We start from the raw sequence: 12,018 nt of genomic DNA on the forward strand, positions 1-12,018 counted from the left end.
TGCTGACACAGAATGGTTCAGTCCGATGTGGCAGCAGGAATGCAGCTCTGGTGCTGGGGGGGCGGAGGGGGTGGGAGTGAGTGTGTGTGTGTGTGTGTGTGTGTGTGTGTGGGGGGGGGGTCTGCATGAACTGGGGTAGAAATATGACGTTAAAGGGGAGGAGTTATAAGGTGACGTAAAAACGTAAATAAATAAAGAAAAGCTGAATATTTTGAGCATATGGTGTTTGTTTTCACAGAAAAAGAAAAAAAACATGCTATTTTACCACATAAGTTCACCTCCTGAGAGTGAGTCGGCAATAAAGAATGAATTGGAACAGGAAAAAACAACAACAATGATCATCATTTGCCCAAACTACATGAAAAAAAAACTATTTTTGGACTGATTTCTTCTGCATTCCCCAGGTCTGGGCACGTGTAACTGTGACACTTTTGTCATAGGAAATTGTGGAAGTAAATACCCAAAGCCTGAACAAAAGTTGTTTGTCTCCCCTTTCCTGTATTAATTGACATTACCATCATTAATGAAGTCTAAATTTATTGATTGAGTTGGAAGTTCATGCACCACAACTGTGCATAGTTGTGAGTATGCAACACCAACGGCTTTTGATCAAAGACTTAAGTTCACTGTCATTGAATTTGTGTACATGCCTTTGAACTATACCACTTTCAAGTGACATCTGTCATTGGAAAATGATATGTGCCAGGGGAACATGAGTTATACCACTGGTGATCAGCATATACCACATAATCACCAGTGTCATACAATCAGCCACTCTTCAACCTTCATCTTCTTAAATCAAACCAAGACCCACCAAAATTAACAACACATTTTTGAATTAAATCACATAATGCAACCCACCTCCCCTTAAGGAAAATCCAGTTTGCAAACACTTCACTTCATCATTGAACTACAAGACATTAAAGCGACACATTACAGCAGCTGTGTCATGACAAATTTCAACAAGGTTTACACCAAAGCAGATAAATGAGGCTGAAGGTTGTGAAGGTGGGGCTGGCAGATGGACAGGTGGCAATAGAGATTGGTGTCCCTCAAGTCCTGTCCTACTGCAGCATTAAAGCCTGTTGGCAGCAGCATTAACACTAATCTGTAGACCAGCTGCTTCTTCAGCCCATTGTATGAAACTTGCGAGTGAGTCAGGAGTTAAATGGCCAAAATCATAAATATCAAAAAACAAGAGTTCAGCTGGCTGCATCATTTTTATTTTTTACAGCCACAATCTGAAAGTGGACAGAACCAGAACCTGACCTAGTGGCCCCTGCATAAAAGCTCATGGGGAGAATTTTTTATTTTTTTTCCAGAAATGATGTTTTCTGAATTGTTCAACTTTCTGAAATGTTGTTTAATGGAACATTGCTGTTTTGCAAAATTATATTGTTATCCAAATTGATACAACTTAAGAAAAAAGCTACCTGTAGGAGCCAGTATTGAGTTCATTTAGTTTAGGGTTAGGTTAAATGATTAATGCAGGAGTACTTGTTACAGTGTCATTTGTGAACAGTTAAAGTAGTTAAGCCTTTGAATAAATATTCTTGCAAGGAAAGGAATGTGGCTTTGTGGAACTTTGATATTATTAAAAACCTCTTTTTATTGATAAAGGCTGTGCTACTGTGGACCCTTGATACCTTTGACGGCTATGATGAATTAAGGGATAGGTAGATATGTACTGGAAGATTTGTGTGAGTGGATGTGTTTGTTAGGCGCTGTGCTAGGTTTGGTGTAAAAAAGCTTTTTTGAGCGCTATGTTACTGTTAAATCTATAAATCGTCATTCACAACCTGGAACATCAAGGGCATATTTGCTATGTGTTGTTGATCTGAGAGAGGCTTGGATATATGTGGATGGAAATGTAACCTGGATGTACGGCACGTGGAAATTAATGTGCAAAACCCTTCACATGACTCTTCCTTGCCTTGGTGGTTGAGGAATTGAAACAGTACCTACGAGTCAAGCCCGTAGGAACCTGCCTACAGCTAACGACTTTGGGTGGCTTTGGAATCAAGTTTACGTTGGCCACTGTTTTGTGAAATGCTGAATGATTTTCCAAAATGTTGTAGTGCTCCAGTCCTCTGGGCCACTGTTGTACAGATTTTCTTTAATAACAGTGTGCACAGAATAAACCAAATAAATTTAAGTGGGGGCCACAGATGAGGGCCAAACATGCATTGATTTTGACCATGATTTCTTTAGCACATCTAAACGCTCCTCCAAACATCTGAAACTGTCCCATTCAAAAATGCTCAAGGTCAGAACAGCAGTGATTACTAAAATATTTCACTTATAACACCACTAGATGGCAGTAGATAATGTAATTACAAGTACATGTTGCACTCACCAGCAAGAGGAAGAAATGGTTTGCTATTCATAAAAAGGTTAAAAAAAATGCCCAGACGACATCCTTATTCTGTTCAATGGTGCATGGAGAGAATAGTTCATGTGGAGAGAATCTTCATACTATGAGGTTTAATAAGTGTGTCTTGTTTGTTCTGCTACAGATTCACTTCTCCGTCTGCCATAATCAACAGCTGATTTATTTTTTATTTTTTTTAAATTTCATTGAGTCATTGACTTTGATGCCTTCACTGCTCACTATTCAGACAGATCACAACATTGGTGTGAATCAATTCAGTCTTGAGTCATAAGATCATCTCCATTCCTTGTATTGACCCGACATAAAACACAACTGTGAATATAATTTACCAAACAAATGTTTAAAGAGAAAATTTTTACAGGCGGCTGAAGAGAAGCCGAATACCATGCTGCAGATCAGATTGCAACTGTTATTTTACTAAAGGATTTCCTGACCTCCATCCACATTACCAAAATTGAATACAATAAAAAATACTTAAAACAAATGGGCTGAGCATCTGTAATGTTCTCCTCTACCCGGAATCCATTCCTGTAGCCCAGACATAATGTGGGCTCTTTACTCTGGGTCTGCAAGTGTAATTTAATAAAAACTGCTTCAGCACGCCACAATGGGAGTCACTCTGTCTGTCTGTCTGTCTGTGTTGTGCCCTGTCCAGAGTCCTGGCATGGGGAGGTTACTTCTCTCACAAACCTTCTTGTCATACTTCAAACAACTACATGTACATGTGTCATCTATGGGGGATACAATACGACTTTTGATTTCACCTTCTGGTGGAGCTGCGACTTTCAGTGACAACATTTCAGTGACAACAACAAGAAAGGCTAACAGGGTCTCTAACCCGGGTCTTCTTTCTGCGAAGGCAAGAGTGCTAACCACTACACCAACCGTGTGTACCATAAATCCTACACAATGGACTTTTAAATCAGTTTCATTTCAAGGGTGGTCAGATGGATCAGGCAGATGGATCCAAAGTCAAAGACAAGGTCAAAGTACAGGCAAAAAGGTCAGTTACAGAAAACAGACAGGAGGAAAAACTAAGGAACAAGAAAATCAACAATATTCACAAGAAAGGCTAACAAGAACAACTGTGCGAAAGTGCAGAACAGAAAATGACAATACAACTACCAAACATCAGTCCAAAAATACTAGAAGCCCTAATGTTGAACAGAACACACAGTGTCCAAAGTCTTTAAAGGGCAAATTATGACAGGTGTAAAGTTGGTGAAAGCTTGTGTATCTATGTCTTCCTGGTGGATAAATACTGTGGCTGATGACAAAGCTCCATGGTTGAAAGCCTGGACACTTGATCCCACAGCTCTGCGTTTCTAGAACTAACATGCACTCCACTCTGCTCAGCATTTCCAATATTTATTGACAGGAGCTGCCTAACCTCCACCGCTCAGTGTTATGAAACCAAGCTGCTGCCGCTTCACCTTGTCTGTATGCACTAGACCTGTCTGCTTTCCTACTTGAGCAGCAACATGCGTGCTCAGTAGATTTTTCACTCCAAGGTTCAGAGAGCAAAACGAAAAAGGAAGGGACTGTTTGTGTTCAGTTGTTTCTTCAGCTGTAGGATTCATGTTCTGCCAGTATAAGCTACTCTGCAGGTGAAATGGCCTGTGGGTCCTTGGAGGTAACCTTTTTTGTGAAGTCAGTCTGTTTGTACAGACATAAAACGATGATTCTGTAGATTCTGTAGACGCTGATAAAGAGGTTCAGAAGTAATAAGAGTTGGATGTTAATCCTCCACATGTTTCCTTAGCTTTGCAGAGGGCCAACAAAAGTATGACTGAGGACAACACCTTTCACTGGGTCACTGCAGTGTCAAGAATCAGAGCTGTCGCTGCCGATGAAGACACTGTTAGCATTGAATTTCCATAGCATGCTGTTTTTTGAAGCATAAACTACATGGGACAACATATTCATTTATTTTAAAATGTTAAATGGACACATTACAGACTGTAGACTGTTGTGAAGTTCATATTGGGAACATTGTAAACACCCCATTACTGCCCTTGGCTTCATCTCCTGGTTGGTTCAGTAAACAAGAGTCCTGTTAGGCACACATGAGGAGGGGCCACAGAAACAATAGTGGGGCATCTCCGCCCCAGTAAAACCCAAAGGACCTGAAAAAGGGGGGGGCAGACAAACACATAAGCAGCTCTACAGGCAGACAATATCTGCATCAGAGGTTAAAATCAAGTTACTAGGCAAGGAAATAATCTAGAAAGAGGCCCTTATGCTCGGCATGATCGGAAGAAACAGGACGGTATGTGAACTTTGTTATTAAAACTCATCTTAATTGCAGATTTGTTGACAGGTCTACATATCTAATCTAGTTCCATCATCAAATGCCCTCAGTATCTCATTTGTTGTTTTGCTGTTCCTGTCATGATTTTCTTGTAATATTGATCTGAAAGTCTGAAACTGGCTGATCAGTTTATTGCCTGTCCTGCTGCACAGCATTAACAAATTCCATTGTGTTGCATTCATGACACTGATGTCAGTGTGATCAGTCAAGCTGCATCACAGCTGCTAAATTCTGTTAGCAACTTCAACAATGAATGGTCAAGTTAATGAATGAATGATTAGTCTGTTTGATAACCAGATAAGGAATGTTTTCACAGAGCAATATCACTTTCAAGTGAAGAAAAGCAATGTAAAATGTTTTTTTCTGCATATATTTTACAGCCTGAGGTGTGTTCCATTGTATCTGTTGTGGTGGTTAAGACAGAAAGAGACAGCTGTCAATCATTAGTTTAGTTTAGTTAGTTAGTTTAGTTCAAAATATCAGCCTTTGTGTCATTGGATAATCTCAAGATGGCAGCTTGACTGTTGAATTTTTGGTGTTAAGGCAACAAATGCTATGCAGATTTTTTTAACAGACTTATTTAACATCAAGTCAGATGAAGTAACGCATTAAGAGGAATTTCTGAAAACCCAAAAAGTGAAATTTGGGACACAGTGTTCTACAGGGATACGAAAAACAGACTGACTTAAAGTAAAAATATTAAATTTAGCTTCCAGTTATTGCTGCAGTCATGAAGTGTCTGAGCACTGGTGTTCATTAAATCATTTACCATTAAATTACATCTGGAAGGTGCAGCAGGACGACCGCAGTCTGAAACTCCACTGAAGACTGAAAATCAGATATAATCAGTGTGTGTGTGGTGTGTGTGTGTGTGTGTGTGAGAGAGAGAGAGAGAGAGCGATGGCATTTTAAAAGCCCTGTGTTTGCTTCAAATGAACCAGGTTGTTTGATGAGTTGATGATTAAAAAAAGCACTGAAGAAGACTGAGGCCTAATCTCAAGAGTTGCGTGCATTTTATCTGTGCATTTGTGGATACATGAGAGTCATTCAAATAACTGATTTACTGTCTTGGTATAAAAGTGGAGGACAGAACAATAAATGAACTGTGGTAAAGAATCACACACCTGCTGCTCTAGGTTAAACGCAGTCTTTGTCAACTGATTTTACCGTGTCATACTTGTGTCTGTACATTTGATAATTTGACGCACTGCAGCATCCTTTTGCACTGTTTACAGCTTTGAGCTGTTTATCACTGTGGGCAGTTTGGATGGTTAACCACACCTGTCATCATTGAGCCGGTCAGCCTTACAGTGTGCATTTACTGTGAATGGGTGTGGTGTCCATTTTTAAGCACTTTGACCTGATGAAGACCTGACGTGGATCATTTGCGGCTTAAGAGTCGTTGCAGGGCCTTTACTTTATCCACTCAGTGATGTGGCTTTTTAAATAGCCTCAGAACTACAAGTGACATTCACACTGTATAATTACACATCCTGAATCATATGTGTGTCTCATTTCTGCTATTTGTTTTATTTGAGGACAAAATAACATTCCATGTACTTTGGATTCAATGCCAATAGTGACTATTTACAAAGAAGGAAATGCCAGGGAGTGCATTATAAAATCTGTCACACTGCAGCAAATCCTTCATCATCACAGCAGAATAAAAAGCTGCTCTTATTCTCCACTTTACTTGTTTACTTGGTGGAGCATCATTCTGCAGATTATTATCAAATTATCAAAGTAGACTCAGTAGACTCAGACCAGTTCTACAGTTCTCAGGTCTCGTTCAAATTGTCATTCCTTTTTTTACAGTGGTTCATTATGGATCAGGCCCATGTAGACTTTGAGTCTGGAGAACACTATGTTAAATCATCACACTTGTTAAGCAACTCCACACATGTTGGGAGTCAAACCAGCAGCAACAGTCTGACTCAGAGTTTCTGAGGTTTTAAGGGGCCCCCCAATACACACACACACACACTCACACGCAATGCTGGACATTAATGCTGGATCGTTAACTCTTAATTCACGGTTGGCTTCACATTTCCTGGACTCCAAAGTACAAGCTGGTCATGAATCAAATACACCCGCTCAGACTCATGCAGAACAGTGTGGGACTGACTGGGACCCCAGAAAAAGAGCAACACCACATCTGAACACACTGCCGCTGCAAACCACCACAGATTAAATCTAGCAAACGTAAATCAGTTTGATCACCATTTGTCAAAAATGTCAACATTTCCTTTGCGTTTGAAAATACAAACAAGTATGAGTAGTAGCCAAATAATATTATGTTAGAATGATTTAACTTTTCCCACAATAATTAGAGCACTCACAATACATAATGCAATCCAAGTTTTTCTAAATGGTTGTTGGATTTATACCCATTATTTTGCACAATATCAAAGGTAATATGAATGAGGCTACATGAAACCATAGATAGTACAGATGTACTACACTTTCTTCTTTGACTTCCGTAACATCAGCAAACTAGTGGAATGGGACCTTGTTGTGGTTTCATAGTGTCATTGCAGTCTCTCCTGTACATAGATCCTCTCTCAGATCAGGGCTCTGACCTTCCCTGTTCCAATGCCCTTAAGGGACATGATCCAATAACTATGCTGCAACGGCTTCCTCCATATGGACTCTCTATGTCTGAATCAAATTAAATGGCACACATGATGGCACTACAGGAAAAGATTGGGGATCGCCAAAGTAATCAGCATAAAGCTAGACCAAAGTGAAGGCCTGAGCCAATGTCAATGCCATCTACGGCAACCAACTAGTGTGGCTGAATATCCAGGGGTTTAGCTTATGACAACTAACCCCCCCATCATCATCATCTGCATCCAATTATTTGAGTTCAGCTACTTTCTACCGTTTTGTTGCATCTGTGTGAGACAAAACATACTGAGTTTTATTCAGTTTGGACTCCGACTTTGGTTTTGGGGGGTCCAAAGTCTCTCAGGCTTTCAATGGTTTGGAGGTCAGCCTGAGTGGCTTCACCGCACACTGTTTGTCTTGGACTGGCATCACCAGAAAACCCATCAACCAGGGAGGATTATGAAACTGGTGGATGAAACACAGCCTCAAGAAATGTTTCCTTATGCTGAGCTGGACATGAAGAAAGTTTCTGAAAAATACCAGCCTTTTTTAAATGTTTTGAAGGAAAAACTTCCCACTGTCATGTCCTCCAGCTATTAAAGTTATCAGAATTTATCAGCAACAGGCCAGGGTCTCCTTGGATGAATGACAATTTGCAATGATCGGAGAAGCCTCATCCCACTCGTGGTTTCCTTCAACTTTTCTCTGGTTACAATGCAGCAAAGTAAATGATGGGAGATTTTCCATTGCGTCCTTAGAGGCAACCTCAGTGGTCGTGTTTCCCAAGAGCCGCATCACAATGTCTTTTCCCCCCAACTTTGGAAAAACTTAAAAATGAATGACTTACATATGAGTGGGCGCCAATAGCAATTAGATGTGGAGGGTAAGTGAGTGTGTGCGTTTGCGTGTGTTTGTTGAGGGAGTTCTTAGATAAATAGCTGAGGAAACAGTTTCAGAAGAAAGACAGAGAGAGCGAAATAGATGACCGCTATGAAGAGACTTAATATGGCTTTAAGTATGCACTGTATGTGTAACTGGCTATAGAGAATGAGTTCTTTTTTAGCTTCTTCTGTTGCAATTGACAGGAGGAATAAAGTTTTAATCTAAAAGTTTTTTCAGATTAAAACTATTTTTAATCTGGAAAAATCAGAAACCATGGTGCCCAATCCTTACTTTAACATTCTAAATGATGTTAATCTAATGACTAGCAATTCATATTTGAAATAACATCACCAAGAACTGTTAATTCTGTTGACTAACCAACATCAGACAGAATGCACATTTCATCAGAATCCTGTTGTTGTCTTTGTTAGGAAAAGCATAATCTTATATGTTCATTAAAATATTTACTTACAAGAAGGCTCCAAACAATAGCTTTTTATAGCAATATTTATCATGATTTTAGCTAAGTGGTGAGCTAGTTAGATCTGAAGATGATGTGCACACTGTCAGGAGGTGCACATTTCATCCAGAAAGCCTAATCACTTTGCTGATAACAATTATGACCGGATTAGCAGGGCTACTAACTAAAGTAGTACTATGAATGTGTGTTGTTTGAAAAGGATGAAAATGAGTAAGAATCTATGAAGTAGTTCACAGTCAAACCCGTTTGGGATTGCTCTCCCTGTCCACAATGTCTCTGCAGCTCTGGGATTTGAACCAGCATCTTTTTAATACATTTTCTGCTCAATCAAAGAACAGAAGAGCTTTCTGTTCTTCTCTATTGAGGAATTTGGAGCATTCACTTCTGTGACTTTGTCTCTTGTGTCCTGTCACAGCCCTGCCTGATTATATCTGCTCAGTGAAGCTCATAATGTGTCTGTTTTTTTTTCTAAATGCATAATGAATCTTCTCTGCTAATGTAGGACCACTAATTGCTAGATGAAGAATCAGGTGCCATGGCGCAGATGGGGCTCCCTCTCCTAACATTGGCCTTGTGGGTTAGTGTTCGAGTAAAACTCCATGTTGGTGGTGACCAGCTGAAGCCTGCCCGTGCACCTCTGATGCCTCACCGGCCCTTTGTAGTGGTGTGGAATGCTCCTACTGAATCATGCCGCCTTAGGTTCAAGGTGGACCTTGACCTCAGTGTTTTTGACATTGTTGCAAACCTCAACGAAACCCTAAGTGGACCGAATGTCACCATATTCTACCACAGCCACCTGGGATACTACCCATACTACTCCAACTCTGGGGTCCCTATTAATGGTGGTTTGCCACAGAACCAGAGCATCTCCAAACATCTAGGCAAAGCCCGTACCGATATTGACAAGCTGATCCCTCACAAGGAATTTCGAGGTCTGGGTGTCATTGATTGGGAGAACTGGAGGCCTCAGTGGGTCAGAAACTGGGGCTCCAAGAACATCTACCGTAACAAGTCCAAAGAACATATACGCAAACTTCACCCAAACTGGCCTCAGAGCAAGGTGGAGAAGGAAGCAAAAGAAAATTTCGAGAGAGCTGGACAGACCTTCATGAACCTGACCTTGGCGCTGGCTGAAGCCCGCAGGCCAAATGGACTGTGGGGGTTTTATCTGTTCCCAGATTGCTACAACTACGGGTACAAGCAGCATCCACACCACTACACTGGGGAATGCCCCAACATTGAGCATGTCCGCAATGACCATCTAATGTGGCTCTGGAAGGAGAGTACTGCCCTTTATCCATCCATCTACCTGGACTATGAGCTTAAATCCTCCCACAACACTGTCAAGTTTGTCCACTATCGAGTCAAGGAAGCCATGAGGATTGCATCCATTGCTCGTGCGGACCTAACATTGCCTGTGTTTGTCTACTCCAGACCTTTCTATGCCTACACCTTTATGGTTCTTTCAGAGGTAAGTTTTTTAAACCAATGCTTAGAGCTGCTCACCAGACATCTCAGTCAAGAAGCAGTAAATCAACAGTCGAACCCACGCTGACATAAAATATCAACTATCAATCTACTCCTCATGACAGCTGCTCAGTTTGCTGTGATTATTGTCATTTAATGAATATTTTGATTTGACTGTTTGAGCTATACTGCATTTATTGTGATATTACATAAAAGATACAGTGAAGATGTTTCTCTTAAACAAATTTAGGCCCAATTTGCAGCCAACAGAAGTGACCGTTGATTATGACAATGTGAGGGAGTAAATTTAAAAGTCTTTACATTGCTGCAGTATCAAGGTAACTACATCCTACAGTTACAGTTTGACTAAGGTGTTCTTTTGGTAAAACTGTCTGTCTGCCCGTTTCAGAGTGACCTGGTTCATACCATTGGTGAGAGTGCTGCTTTGGGAGCATCAGGCGTTGTCCTCTGGGGATCATCAGAGTACGCTCGAACACAGGTGATGTTAAAAATTAGAACAACCAAAACAATGTCAAACTGGTTATACAGGACGGATCAAAGTGGTGCAAATGCAGTTATTTTCTAACAGGGTTCAAGTGATGTGGTATCTGAGCTGCCATGATGGGGTGTGAGCATCCATGAACGCAGTAAACCAACACATATGTGGGGGTCACCAAAACATAACCCAACACAGTGTTGGGTAAACCCTACATTCAATTACATCTACCCCCAAAAACATTTTACATTCACCTAAATCCTGGCGACAGGAAAAGCTTTCAGCAGAGCGCGCATTATGTTCTAGTATTTCACTTAAATTATAGCATACATTGCATAAAACAAACCACAAAGCATGTGGGAGCCACAAAATGTTTATGACATAAATCACATGCACTAACAGCCCCTAAAACAAGGCTTTATGATGTGTGACTGGAATAATAGAAGAAGACATCATTATGTTCATCTCCCGAAACCTCTGTTCAGAAAAATAAATATCCTTTTGTTTCTGACTGAATCAGAGAGCATGTGGGAATGTCAGAGTATCTGGTGGTAATTATGGATCATTCTACATTCTGTTCACAACTTTAAGTCCTGGAGAAAATCGGAATTCTAACTTCTTACTTCTCACCAATTTGAGCTCTAAACTAGATTAGGTGGTGTATGTTGCTGTAACAGCAAAATTGTAAGGAATAAATATTATCAAAGCAGATTTGTCTGCGTTGACATAAGACTATAAGAAGCTCACATTATCATCCTGAGCTAATTTATAATCTGTGATCTGGCATTACTTCCACTTCCACCACTGGCTGTGGTTCATTAGAAAACCAGATCATTATGTTTAAAACATGAGAGAAGAATAATCCTTAATCTTACAGGTTTGATTGTGTATTTTCAGAGGAACTGTCTGACAGTGAAGAAGTACATCGATGGTCCGCTGGGACATTATGTCATCAACGTCACATCTGCTGCTAAGCTCTGCAGCAAAGCATTGTGCAAGAAGAACGGCAGGTGCATCCGCAAGAGTCTCGACTCTGGTGCTTACCTGCACCTGAATCCACGCTTTTTCCATATCCACTACAACCCGGCATCCAGGGGCCCCCACTTCCATGTCAGCGGTCACCTCAACAATCATGACATCCTGGATATGAAGCACAAGTTCACCTGCCATTGCTACCAGGGCTGGACTGGGGTTCACTGTGAGATGCCCCAGGCTCCACCCCATCCTCCTCCTCCACAACAACCTGCCATCCCACTTCCTTACCCCCGTGGGCAAAGCCTGCTCGGATATATCCTGCTCCTCCTTTCCCTCCATTTCTCCTGTCTGTGCATCATCATGTTTCTGGGACTCTGTCTAATTATCAAGTGTCTGATTCTCTAGCC

General features: G+C 40.9%; 1 protein-coding gene across 2 annotated transcripts; it reads left to right on the plus strand.

Annotated features, from left to right (window-relative positions):
- The first annotated feature begins 4,548 nt into the window (after positions 1–4,548).
- Positions 4,549–12,016, plus strand: hyal6 (hyaluronoglucosaminidase 6). Of its 2 annotated transcripts, XM_058645276.1 has the most exons (4): positions 4,549–4,661; positions 9,176–10,144; positions 10,550–10,639; positions 11,534–12,016. In XM_058645276.1, exons 2-4 carry the CDS (start codon positions 9,209–9,211, stop codon positions 12,014–12,016), a joined length of 1,509 nt encoding a protein of 502 aa, XP_058501259.1. In that variant the 5' UTR covers positions 4,549–4,661; positions 9,176–9,208. The 2 variants fall into 2 exon arrangements, with proteins under 2 accessions (XP_058501259.1, XP_058501260.1); XM_058645277.1 differs by lacking the exon at positions 4,549–4,661 and having other exon boundaries at positions 9,139–10,144.
- Positions 12,017–12,018: the final 2 nt, after the last annotated feature.

The sequence above is a fragment of the Solea solea genome, chromosome 12 (genome assembly GCF_958295425.1).
Source record: "Solea solea chromosome 12, fSolSol10.1, whole genome shotgun sequence".
NCBI classification, from domain to species: Eukaryota; Metazoa; Chordata; class Actinopteri; order Pleuronectiformes; family Soleidae; genus Solea; species Solea solea.